Raw genomic sequence first — 13,455 nt, 5'->3', positions numbered from 1 at the left:
TTTTTCCTTAAAAATAAATCAGGAGAAACCAGAACAGAATAACTGGAGTCAAGATTATATCAAACTTTACTATGTTCTTGTTTTGTTTTTGCAATCAAAGATGGTTTTACAACAGTACAAACAAACCTGAAAAACAATCCTCAGCAGGTCAACATCTTAAGCTTTTTTAAATCCTTCTCTTGATACTTTTCAGTAATCTAACCACTAAAATGAAATGATGCTGACAACCGCATTCAAGTTCTCCACATTTTCTGATCGGCTTCTGAGGACAAGTGAAAATGCATAGTACCACCCTTGAGTTATGTCTAAATTCAGCTGAAATTCCTCACATGTATCTTCAGCGTCCTCCAGGAGCTCATATGCAAACATGGTTTAAACGACCAATTTGTCAGCGACTGACTGCTTATGCTGTGGAAGGACTTGAGGGCGAGGTGTCGTCTTTATGAGTTCCCTCGTGTTAAGATGAGTCCACAGTTACCGTGAAATTAATTGCTCCAGAGTTGGGCACTGATGAATGGTTGGGGGCTTTGGTCAGTGAACTGTTCATATGGATGGTAGAAGAGGGATAGATGGCGGTGTGTGAATTAACAGCAACGGGTGGATAAATGAAGTCGGGAGGAGTAACACTGGAAACTGCACCTGGAAGGTTGAGAGGAGGAAGACCTGGAGAGAGCAACAGAAATAAAAGCTGCATTAGAAGATTTATTTTATTTTTGCGTAAACAAAGTGCGTCTTTCAAATTGTGATTGTATTTATTAAACAAACCCATCCCTTAGTTAAAAAGGTAATCATCCTGCTTGCTAAGTCAGGGGTTTATTATGATTAACCAGGTAGCCTGATAATCGCAAGACCTGCAATATCAATACAAGTCTCAAATGGAACCTGTCTGACAACATGAAGTAGGCCAAACAATTGCAAACGGAAACAAACAAATGAGGTTCAAAGACATGGAGATCAGTATGGAAAAGGTTACAAAGCCAATACTAAAGCTTTGGGATTCCAGGAAACCACAGTGACAGTCATTTTCCATAAATGGAGAAAAATGTTTATGGTAATGAACCTCCCCAGGAGGCACAATTACTGGAAGAGTGCATCTGCAATTCATTCAGGAAGTCACCTAGCAACGCAGCATCTATAGCTCTGGAGGCATCACTCATGAATCAACCACACACAAACTGAGCAAACACGGCATCCGTGGAAGAGAAACCTCTACTGACCAAGAAAAAAAAACCCCCACCATATTTCCCCCAAAAGACATTCTCTTGTTCCACAAGACTTCAGAAAATATTCTGTGGACTGTTGAGAAAACAAGTGTGTGCACATTACATCTGATTCAGAAAAAAAACCCCAACCTGAGATAATGTGGGGCACTGGTGCTTCAGGACCTGAAGGACTTAAGTCATACATTCTGCCATCTATCAGAAAACCCTGATTTTGATGATCCGTTTATCATTCAGAATTTTTCACATATGCGCATGTTGTTGTGGATGGCTTTTCTCCGTCAATACATTGAAAACTTACAAACACAAGATTCCTTAAAAGAATTTTGACTCCATAAAAACATTACATGCTATTAACTATTTTCAGCAAATTAAAACATTTAAACAAGAGGATGTGTGTGATACAAACAGCTACTTTCACTGTATTTTTGTGAAATACAGAACTTCAAAGAGCATTTACAGTTATTTAGGACCTGATCACAGAGAGGTGAAGCGTAGCGTACCGTCATGCTGTATCCCAAGTCCAGGCGGCGGAACATGACCCACTTCTGGCAAAGTAGCGTTTAGGTTTGGGAAATTAGGAAAGGCTGGAATAGCTCCAGGAAGGGGACTCAAACCTGAGCAACAAGAATTCAGAAGAACTTTAGATACAGAGTGAAGTCCGTTTGTTTATAAATGCAGCAGCGATCCCATTTTTTCAAATAACACACAATTTAAGTTAATTGACAAAATATCCAAACTAGCAGCAGTTTCAATTTCAACAGCTTCAAATTCAAAACAAAATACCACTTAATGACTATTGGAGTCTTAGAAATATTCAACGCAGAATAAAACAGCCCCACAGCATCACCGGGCCAACACCGTGCTTTACAGTAGACACAGTGGTTTTGTTCAGTGTACGTTTCATTTTTCTCTCCTCCAGGTGTACGGCTGAGTCAGAGGCTTTAAAATCTCCAGTTTACTACGAGACATGAAGCGCTGTAGGGTTTAGTATGGGCCTTACTGTGTGAACTGAAACCTGGGTGGCTGCAGGACCTTTGCAGTCAGTCGAGGGTTTGTCACCGCCTGACTCCTCAGGAGTCAGACACTGAAAGCTTCCACTTTCTGCACTTTAGCCACTGTTTCTTTGAATTCCAATAGGCATACCTTTTGTGTACTTCCAACAACAACACTGGGAACATTCAGGGCTTTTTGACATCTTTTACCAACTTTTGACATGTAGTGTAATGCTGTCAATAGCTCTAGTAATCGAGATAATTGTATAATGTAACTAATAAGACCCTTAATTCATTTTCTTTAGCCGTTTATTCTTTCGTGCAACATTTGGTTACTTGTGAAGTAAAAACAAGCTTACAAACCTGGTTGTGTTGCAGCACCATTTACAGGCAGAGGGAGTGTTTGCTTGGGAATTACATGGTTGGGCGGTGGGATGATGGGAATTCCTGAATCAGCAGGGTGGCAATAGAAACATGTCAACGATGGGGGGAAAAGGTCAATTAAATATAACTGGTAAATACAGGATTTGCCAGTAAAAATTTGAAAGAATCTGATGAAAGAATCAGATTCAGTGTTTTACCTGCCGGCTTGCTAACGAGGACAGCCGTTGGCTCAGAGCTGACTGATAGGCTGCTGAGAGGCTGCTCTAATCCAATTGGAGCGGAAGACGAGATGACAACTGGAACGGTTGGAATGACAGCAGAGAGTTGGACCTGGTAACCAGAATTTCTTTATCTCTAAATGTCAACAAAACCTCGAACGACATGAAGCAATGTGTCATTTTTCTGGATTGAGTTACCGCGAACATGTCACCTTACCTCTGTGTAGCCGTCTTTGGGTATATGAGATGCCTTATGGTTCTGTGAAGGGGAACGGGAGTTCTTTTCCTCCTTAAGTGTAGGTATCCTGTGCAGGTAACCAAACCCAATCTTACATCCGAGACTGCGGAAACAGAAATGCAGACAAAATAGCAGAACGGCTCAAGAAAGGTTTTTGTTTTTCCAGAAATAAGATGGTGAAACAAACCAAACCCGTAGTGAAACTCTGAAAGCAAAACTAAAACATTTAACACATTAATAGCTTCAAGTTAAGTTCAGTCACAAAGTGCCACACAAAGAAACGCCAGCAGAAATTTTAACCCAGGACATGTCTGAGTTGAAAAGTCTGGGGATCTATGAACAGCAGACAAACCAGGGGTCACACAATCACCTGACTTGTCAACACTTTAGTCTTCTGTTTATAAGCAAGTAATTTGTTTTATTTTAATGTAATCTTTACTCTAAAAAGTCGGCTTTCCTCGCATACATGGAAAGCATTCCTTGACAGTCAGCCGGCGGGTGAACTGGGTCAAAACGATGACGCAGAAAAGTGGGAGGAGTTTTCAAACGTCTGGCCTGCATGACGAGTTTCATAGGGATGACTGCGCCAAAAATGCTGATTATGTGCAAGAGCCTAACATGTAAACTCTCTGGTTAGTTGAAGACCAGATCTTCCTCCTATGCAGAAGAATCACTGGAGGCGTCCACCGTTCTTACTGCTTACGAAGAAGAGGGCATTTAACTTTTCAACTGGTGAATCATCTTGTTTGATGCATCAGTTGACAAATAGTATGAAATGTTATTCTTTGGTATTTCCTTCGGTCATGCCAAGCTGACAATCCTGCTTGAAGATAAGTGACTATTAGGAAAATAGAAGACAACCAGAGGAGTGTCTTTTTCTATTCTTGGCTAAAGATGGGAGAGAAAGTCAGATTTCACAGTCACTTTCAGAGGAGGCACCATATGTATCCTGCACCTGCTTTTTGGAATTAGGTGAAGTTTCATTCATGCATCTGGCCCATAAAGATTCAAGTAGAGGAGGCAGATTTGCAACAGAGGCAATTAGGTTTTGTGCCCCCTTTTTTTTTTTTTTTAAATGTCTCAGTAAAACGATCAGCAAGGTAATCTCTCCAATGTGTTTTCAAAAAGTATTACCCGAATTGTCCATTGTCAAAAGGCAACGTAGATCGTTTTCTTCGCGCATCATACCTGCCGTCTCCGCCCCAGTCAGAGTTCGGGGTGATGATCACCTCGCGGCAGTTGTCTGCGTCTGTGTTGTAAACGTAGAGCTTCAGCTCCTTCCCTTCGTGCGCTTCGACGAGAGAGAACAGGTCTTCGTTCTGTCCAGGGAAGAAAAGTACAGACCAGGTATAGATATGCAGCGAATCTGAGCTTAAGTGTCAGTCCACACAGTAAACAAAGAGGTGTCAGCGTTGTGTTGTTTGGATGCTTTGGTTCAGCAGACATATTAAAACTGACAAAATAAAATAAAAAAATTGGACAGGAGCAATCCTGACAGAAAACCTGTTAGAGCTTCACTTTCAGAAGGATGTCAACCCTAAACATTAAGCCAGAACTAAAATGAAATGCTTGAGGTCAAAGCATATTTGTGTGTTCAAATGGCCTAGTCAAAGCCAAGACAACCTGTAACTTGAAAACGGTTGTTCTCAGACACTCTTCATTCAATCTGACATTGTTCTTTGTAGAAAAGAATGGGCAAACAATGAAGCACTGGTAGAGACAGAGCCCAAATGAGATGGAGCTGCGTTTGCAGTGAATCTACAAAGTACTGACTCAGTACCACTGACTATAAATGCACGCCACACTTTTCAGATTTTTATTTCTATTTTTAAAAAAACCCCAAAAACCGTAGAGACCAAACTATAATTTTAATTTCAACTCGAAATTCTTCACCACTCTGCCTGTCTGACATGAAATTGCCAAAAAATATACTCTGATGTTCGCAGTTGGAGAGTGAATCGTTTCGCAAGCCACCACGCAAAAGACTTCCAATCAGCGTAGAGGGCATACCTCACGCATAGCCGTGTCCGCTCCGATTATGTAGTCAACGTAGGGCCTCAAATCCGCCAGGCCTGCAGGAGAGTTTGGCTCCACCTCCTCAACAAAGAAACAACACGCAAACATTTACTCAGCGGATTTGATGGCAAACAGAGCTTCAACGAGACCTGCACACTCACCAAGACGTGCCAAACGTTTTGATTGGCTCTTTCAAAGCTGCAGAAGCGAATGCTGAGCCCCAGAAGGCCCTGGCCGCCCCACGTGTTGCTGGGTGTGATGGTCGTCTCCCGGACAGTTTGGGTCCGGCTGTTGTACAGCAGCATCTTGACAGGCCTCTCCACGTTCACTCTCAGCAGCTCTTTCAGGGTGTCGTTGTCCCTGTTCTGTTACAGACTCACGTTAATACTCTAAACTCAGCGTTCAAACAGGAAGACGGTGGTCTGAGCCCCGGATCGGGACGCTTCACATGAACACCTACCAGCCTAGTGTCACAAACTGAGATGATAAAATCAAAGAACGGCTCCAGTCGTGCGTGATAACCCGGGGAATGGTCCTGCACCTGAAAAGGTCAGAGGGGTTTTCAGTTCAGGTCAAGCACACCAAGGCAGAACAATTAGGAATGACGATGTAGGTCCGGTCCTCCAAACGTACATGAAATCCTGTTTGATATGCATGTTTTGTATCAGATCAGCAAGGAGAAGATCCAAAATTTTTATCAACAGAGACTGGAGAAAAAAAAAATTAAAACAGAATATTTAACATTGCATGCGTCTGTGAATTAGTCATTGAAAAACTAGGCAACGACGCACCTAAATAAATAAATAAATACAGGCAGCCAATTATATATATATATATATATATATATATATATATATATATATATATATATATATATATATATATATATATATATATATATATATATATATATATATATATATAAACACACTGTCCATATTTAGAACCATCTTTGGCATGAATTGAATTCATCACATCAACCTCTGGCATCTCCAAGAAAGCGATCTCGGCTCACTCCGCTTCGCCTCATCGGTTCAGTTCACTGACGCCTGCGGGGATCTGTTGTAAAGTTTCCGTGACGTAACTTTAAAGAGGCCAAGGTCAGAGTTTGGAATGGGCCATTTAAAAAAAATTTTTCCATACGTTTTTGTTTCATAAATTTGAAAGCCGAAAATGAATTTTGTGAATTCTGCCTCACAGTCCATCTTGGACATAAATACATTTTCTGCGATTGAGTATGTGACACCTTTTGGAAACGTTTTTAAACTTTCTAACTTGTCTTCCATTTGAAGTATCCTGTCCATAGAGAATGGTTTCTTATTGTTCTTCTTACCTGCTACAGTATAATAAGGACTATCATTCTGTTTTTCCATTTTATTTCCACATTTGTCACTGAATAGCTTTCGATTTTTGCCTCCACAGTACATTTATCTTTGTGTTATAGTGTGGCCTAACTTCATTATTACAGCCATTACTGTTGGACAGCTGGTTTCTCAGCTGACCCTAGAAAACATTGATGAAGTAAGGAAAAAAGGTTTCAGTCAAACAATGCAAGACACCCTGTTGTCATCTTGATTTTACTGTAAACAATATTAAAATTGCAAGGATCTACTCGGACTGCTATGAAATATACTGTTATATAAAGAGGCTAATGTATAATGTAGTAATACATTGCTATATTATACTGTTTTTATATACAGTAAAGACTTGAGCACAAATTTTGGATTCCCTACCAAATTTAAGTGACAAAAACGTCAAAAAAAGAGATGAAAACAGTGGAGTTATTTAGAAGCAAATACAGTTTTGTCCTCTTTGAGTCTGAGAAGCTCTAACTTAATGACCTCAGAAGGAAAACATACGAACCTCTGGGTAACCGACTTTGTTTTATGGTGAAACAGGTTCAGGTTTAACTCGTCCGAAGGACAAGTAGGCGGTGATGAATGACGGTGACTGAGCAAGTACAGAGGCATCGAGAGAGCTTTAATCCCTAACTCCATCAAGAACGTTTTCCCCTCCTTATTTTAAAGAACTGAGATGTTTGAGAATAAAATATCGCTGCTGGTTGTCTACAGTCAAAGGAATACATTGTGGAGAATCTGCACTATGTCAACAAACCCCACCCTAAGAGTTAGAAGGCTTTTTGGTGTCACTTTTCAATTTTCCTCATTAGTTAAAAACAGCACATCTTTACATGAAGGGGAGAAGATCGAACTTGTTAAAAAGAATTCATGTAAATAAAGGGCATCTTTGTCATACGTTATGCCAGTGACTGCTGATGTTAGATGGAGAGACCTGCCTTACAACTTTAAAAAAACAAAACAAAAAAAAAAACAAACAAAAAACGCCCAGTGGTTAATTAGCGTCTATAAATGCTTTAGTCTTTGTCTATGTTCTCTCTGGCAACCTTCAGTCTGACCAGCAGGTTTTTCTTAGAAAGCAGAGCCCACCTAATTCTTGTCATGCCTCTGTAAATCCCTCATGTGCCTCGAGATTTTTGCAAACGAGGCAAATGTCCTTCCAAATATTTAGTAACAATGTTTTTCTATTAAGCGCAACTGATGTGACGCTTCTAAGGCGTCACATCAGATCACTTAGAAAGTAGGAATATATATCTGGGCATCCAAATTTATTCCTCAGAAATTAAGATTTTTTTTTTTTTTTCAAATTACATTTTACAAAACAACTTTTAAAATGAATTTTAAAGACGAGAACTTTCAACAAAATATATAAGGAAAATGCGCAGTCTTTCATTTGGTGACCTGTTTTCCACACAGCAGTAAGCCTGTGTGGAAAACATACTGTGTATTTTGCAAAAAGTTTTTATTTTTTATTTTTACCTATACGGTCCATAAAAATTTAAACCATCTGATCTAATAGGTGAGGGAAAGTAGGACATACCCAGATTTGAATATTTAAAAACTTTCTAACTAGTTTCATTTCCAATATTTACCATATTGGAAATTAATGTAGGATAGTTAATTAGTTAGAAAAATTCTGACACTATTTCTGTTTGTGGCTTTTATTTTCTCAATGAAAAGAAATATTCTACTGAGGAGCTAAGTGGACGCTGATGATTGATGTTTCAGATTATTGAATCTCCTTTTCTGTACAGCAGAAAATGAGATGTTGGAGATTTTACTCGAAGAAACCATTGCTGTCGAGACTTATTTACTTTCGGCCACGAGAATGAGCCGATTCGTCTCAAGTTGTTTAGGTGGTCAACAGTTAACAACGCTTCACCTAATGTGCTTTTTGATGGACAGAAATGAGAAATGTTCTGGTTTTTGAAAATGTGGAATATCATTCAGTGTTTTTAAAATTAAGAAAATAAAACACCTTGGAATTTTTTTTTTGTTCTTTAATATTTTAAAGAACAAAATAAGAGATTGCCTGCAAGGTGATCAGATTGATAGATTTCCTTCAACTGGTTCTGATTGCTAAAAGGCAGATTGGACAGGAGCACGTTTCCTCCCATAAAGTCAGTTGAACTGATTTGGGTCAGAACAACATCAGCTGGTAACTTGATGTTTTCTTATCTACTAAAACTCTTATAACATCAGGAATAATATGCTTTGATGCAAAGCCCTACTTTTTTGTTTATAATTTTCATAAAGAAAAAAAAATGAATGAAGAGAGACTGAACAACATGAGGTAAGCTAAAAGATCTTAAAAAATGATCCCAAAAGGTCCTGATAGGTGTAAATGATTGAGAAACAGAGTCCTTGACATATTCACGTTTACATTATTTTTATCTGACCTTGTAGTTTTCTGTTTTTGAGCTCAGTTGTTTTAGTAGAGCTTGACCTAATTCTGCACTGAGTGGGTCCCAATAGGATCTCCAAATGAAATTTTGTCCTCAGTCCAGAGTTGGATGTGCTCCTCGGGTGCAGATAAAACCATCCCAAGAATCACTACTATTCAGACTAAAGGTGGGGACAGGACACACCTTCCTCCATTAGTCATGTAGTGGCCACACCGGTTATTCTGGCATCAAGGATTCTAATGTCTTGAGAGCTGCGAACCGATGACGAGGACGGCACAAACAGGCATTAAACACGTCCAACATTTCATTTCATTTAAATTCGTAGATGTATTTATTTCCTGACGCACTCCACGTCAGCCTCGTTAATCTGCTCCACATTAAAGACGAGCAGCTGTTTTAATTTAGATTCACCTCTAATGCAACGAGGAAATGCTTTCTATGGCGGATATATCTCCATATGTGAATCCTCATCATGTTCCCTATTAAATACAAACCAGCGCACCGCAGTGTGAACGTGTGTCTAATTTCCTAGAGGAGCGTTAATGTTAGCCGGGCAGGCGACCATTACAGATGCTCTTACCCGAAGGACGTGGTAACCTTCGGATCCTCCACCGGGGATCTGGACGCTCTGAGTGGCCCCCATATCCTCCCTGAATCCGACCGCCGCGGTGGGATATTTGCGCTGGTTTAACAGGCGGCTCCGTCTGGAAGAGTCATGTCGTGATTCCTGTCGTTCGTGGTGTCCTGCTGCACTTCCTGTGCTGCAGTCCTCCCTCCTCCCTGCCAGCTGTGTGATGACAGCATCTCCCGAGCTGTGATGTCACCGACTCCAAAATACGACACGCAGGTGTATCTCAGTGAATTGCAATAGGGCCGGCACGTTTGAACATAATCAAATAATTTCATGTTCATACTGGCAGCTAATAAAACCCCCAACATTCACAAGCCCAGTCCAAAATGAAAGCGGGTAGAAAAAGGTAATGTCATGACATGACAGCCATAAACGAGGTTTGTTATTCTCAAAGCGTGGTATCCATGCATATTAACGGAAAGCAACGTGGAAGGAAAAAGTTAATATTGTGAATTTAAACAGAGTCAGCAGTTTGGAGGATAGCCTACTCCAAACTGTCTCAAGTGCCATTTCTTCTCCAGCTGCTTGTCAGCCAGATTTTATCAGCAGAAGCGTCTTACCGAGTGGTTAAACTTCCAGATAAAAGTAAATTTTGCATTTCATTTTGACAGTAAGTTCGAGAGCTTGAAAATTTCTAGTTGTTTAAAAGCTGAAGGTTCTGAAATATTTAGAATCTCTAACAACTTGCAGCACATTAGTGATTTGTTACATTTATTGTGTTCCTTTTCACTGTTTCCTTTAACTTGAACCATTCCAGTCCATTCTTTTTTCAATTTGCTCAATGTCAAGATTTCCATTTGTGTTTTCTTTTCATTCTATACTTTTTTTAAATTTCTCTAAACACCCTAGCTTGTTTGTACTTTCTCTAATTTTGACACCCAGATCTCCGGATATTACTAATTGCTTTAACCAAACTTTAGTGCTGAATTAACTCCTAAAAGTTCGAGTTGGAAAATTCCAATCATTGACTGCTTCAAAAAGCATCAAATAAATAAAACAGTTTGAGGTTATATGTACATATTCTGCCCAAAATAAAGATGTTACTACTTCTAAATATTCCGACTTCTTTATTTTTTGACTTGTTCTCTGACGCTAGTGGAGCGATTCTTGAAGCAGTAATATCAACACAATGCTGCCCCCTACCAGAAATAAGATGAACTGCAGGCTGTTTGGAACCGCAACTTTGAAATGAATACGTCAGTGTCCCGTTCCTTAATGCACAATAAATTAACACGAATTCATGTGTTTCTGTAGAAGTTAGGGATGTCAATGTGGGTGTGTGTGTGTGTGTGTGTACGTGTGTGTGTGTGTGTGTCAATAATTTACCAAAATAAACTAGAAAACAAAGCAAACAAACAAAAAATAAAAACAATTGCTGGATACATAAAAAAAGGGCTTACAAAAAAAGAAAAGAAGAAAGAATTGAACATGCAAACTCTTCAGGAGATTGCCGTCACAGGATCTACAATTGTTTGAATAAACTTGTATGAGATACAACACTGATTTTCCCTTTGGAGTCGACAAAGCGGTTTGAATTGTATTCATTTTGAACTGATGAGAACAAAAACTGCGGAGCAACTGAGGCTCGTGTTCAGAAAGAATGATCACCAATTTGCCAGCAATGTGTGTTTTCAAAGAAATTAAACATCTTCCGAGGGAAAGGATTCAGGGAGTGCAACTTTTAAAAAAAATTGTTTTTGTACAATTGAAACAGAAATGTGTACATTTTAAGCAATTTCCTATCATTTTTAAGTTTTCTATTTTAACGATAGCTTCCAAGAGGAGTTTTGTAGATGCTCATTATTATTCCAGAGTGGTGGTGTGGTGTTTTACATGGAGACACTTACCCTTTCAAGTTGTAGATAAATAAACTGCAGAGTTGAGCAGCTGCTTGGTGATGCCTTGAAACAATAAGACCACTGCTCTGGGTCGCTGCACTAAAATTATTATTCTGCACTCCCTCAGGATTTTACAACTAAAGCTGGGAAAAAAAAGTGTAGTATATATTTTATTTTGTCCAACATGCAAGAAAAATAATCTCAGTTCAGTTCCACAGGGTGGATTTCTGTGCTGTAAACAAAACCACAGCTACAAACATCCTGAGCCATTAATGTCAGAGACAATGCTGTACATCTTTTAAAGGTCCAGGATATTTTTGTCTAATATATAAGTGCTGATGTATTTGCTCTCTGCTCCACAAGGAGGCAGAAAAAAAATGCAAACCTGATTTAAATAAAAGCCTATAACTATGCATAAACATTATGTATAAACTTTTCCACATTTTCTCACATTGCTACCATATAGTTTAACCGGTTTTTATATGAAAGACCAACTGAAGACAATCCTTCTTTGCTCCAAATGTCTGGTTAAGACGCAGATGGACTATATTCACTTATTACTTGACTTCTGAAGGCGGCTGATTGTGCTCAATTTTTCATTTTTTCCTTAGAAATATTATAAAATAGGAGACTGAACACAACTGCCGGAAACACTTTTCACATTTGTATTTGTTCACCTTGAAACCACGTATCATTTTCTTCCCACTATGTAATTACGCTTTATTTTGTGTTGGTCCATCACATAAAACGGAAGAAAATACTTTGAAGTCTGTTTCCACATGGACAAAAGGTGGAAAAGTTTAAGGAGTATGGAAACTTTGGCATTGTAATGTGAACATCATCACATATTTTCCCTCCTAGTCTGCTCAGTTTTTTTTTTTTGTGTGTGTGTGTGTTTTTTTTTTTCAGGAAGTGGAAATGACTCACTGATCCTGCAGAAAACAGCTTGCTTTCTTTATCAAGCCTGTATAACAATCCCCTGCCAACATAATCTTGCTTTTTCGGAGTCAGTAAGCTACAGTATTTCTGCCCAGGGGCTTGTATCTCTTTTCCCCCCCAAAACACCCAGTTGTTTTACTAGAAGCCTTTTGTAAAGAAATGCCAAATTAAATTTGCAAGGAAACTGACAAGTTATTAATCTACGTCTTAACATTCAGTCTCCACCAATATTAATCAGTCTATGGACACGTAATCATTAAGAGAAGGCCATTTAGATAAGTGTAACCAATTACAATTTACTCAGCAGATGGAGGCCTTAAGGTGGTATAATTGATCCAGTTATCAGTGTTTAGTCAAGTGCAGTTAGTGTTTGGTTTAACCATAAAAATGCTCAAATTATGTAGGTACCTAAAGACGAATTAACTAATGAGAGAGTTTTCTTCTTTACGCATAGAGCATTCTCACAAGCAAAGCTGTTATCAAAGCTAACAATAATGATAATGTAGGGTTAAAGCTAATTCAAAGAGAAGCGTTTAGTCTGCTTAGATGTGTGTGTGGGCAGCGTGAGGTTGAAGGAGGGGGAAGGGCTGGCAGGAGGCCTGCAGTCAATATCATCTTTTCATTAGACTTTCCTCACACAATGGGAGCGTCAGTATCTATCAGGAAACTAATGTGGCAGTGATTCCCAAAGGCGGGAGATATATTTAGCACATCAGGGAAGGACTGACAGGATCCATGGATTCATGAGATAGAGAGAGAGAGAAAGAGAGAGAGAGAGAGAGAGAGAGAGAGAGAGAGAGAGAGACAGGGAAGGGGAGATAAGAATGCAGAGGAGAAGATGGTCAGTGACTCAATATGGAAACCTTACTTAAAGTTTCCACCAAACTGATGTCGTCTAAAGGAAAGCATGACATTTATCCTCGTCTGAAGACTCGTCTTGGAATCATTTTGATTAGGGTCGAATCGTCTGTGTGCAGACCAGACCAGAGCAGAGACACTTCAGAAAGTTTACAGTCTGAGTCAGCCAAGCCACCATCCAGAAATCCAACTAGATGCCCTGCTGTCACTGGAGGGCTTGATATGGGCAGCTGCACAGGGCGGCATTAGAAGAGGGTGAGTGGGAGTCATCCACCTATCCATCCATCCATCCATCCATTTTCTGTACATCCTTCGTCCCTAATGGGGTCGGAAGGGTTGCTGGTGCCTATCTCCA

At 39.5% G+C, this 13,455-nt stretch overlaps 1 protein-coding gene across 2 annotated transcripts; it reads right to left on the bottom strand.

The window, feature by feature from the left end:
- Nucleotides 1–48: 48 nt before the first annotated feature.
- On the bottom strand, nucleotides 49–9,647 carry LOC122839667 (Golgi reassembly-stacking protein 2-like). 2 transcript variants are annotated; one of them, XM_044131477.1, is made up of 10 exons: nucleotides 9,415–9,646; nucleotides 5,532–5,612; nucleotides 5,233–5,436; nucleotides 5,066–5,152; nucleotides 4,244–4,374; nucleotides 3,035–3,158; nucleotides 2,797–2,929; nucleotides 2,579–2,662; nucleotides 1,724–1,837; nucleotides 49–663 (listed from the first exon to the last, which is right to left on the bottom strand). In XM_044131477.1, the coding sequence occupies exons 1-10, from the start codon at nucleotides 9,475–9,477 to the stop codon at nucleotides 458–460; spliced, it is 1,227 nt and encodes a 408-aa protein (XP_043987412.1). In that variant the 5' UTR covers nucleotides 9,478–9,646; the 3' UTR covers nucleotides 49–457. The 2 variants fall into 2 exon arrangements, with proteins under 2 accessions (XP_043987412.1, XP_043987413.1); XM_044131478.1 differs by lacking the exon at nucleotides 1,724–1,837 and having other exon boundaries at nucleotides 9,415–9,647.
- Between the last annotated feature and the right edge of the window lie 3,808 nt (nucleotides 9,648–13,455).

This window comes from Gambusia affinis, linkage group LG11, assembly GCF_019740435.1.
Source record: "Gambusia affinis linkage group LG11, SWU_Gaff_1.0, whole genome shotgun sequence".
NCBI lineage: Eukaryota > Metazoa > Chordata > Actinopteri > Cyprinodontiformes > Poeciliidae > Gambusia > Gambusia affinis.
The sequence above is the reverse complement of the archived record's forward strand: the minus strand, read 5'-3'. Positions and strand labels throughout refer to the sequence as shown.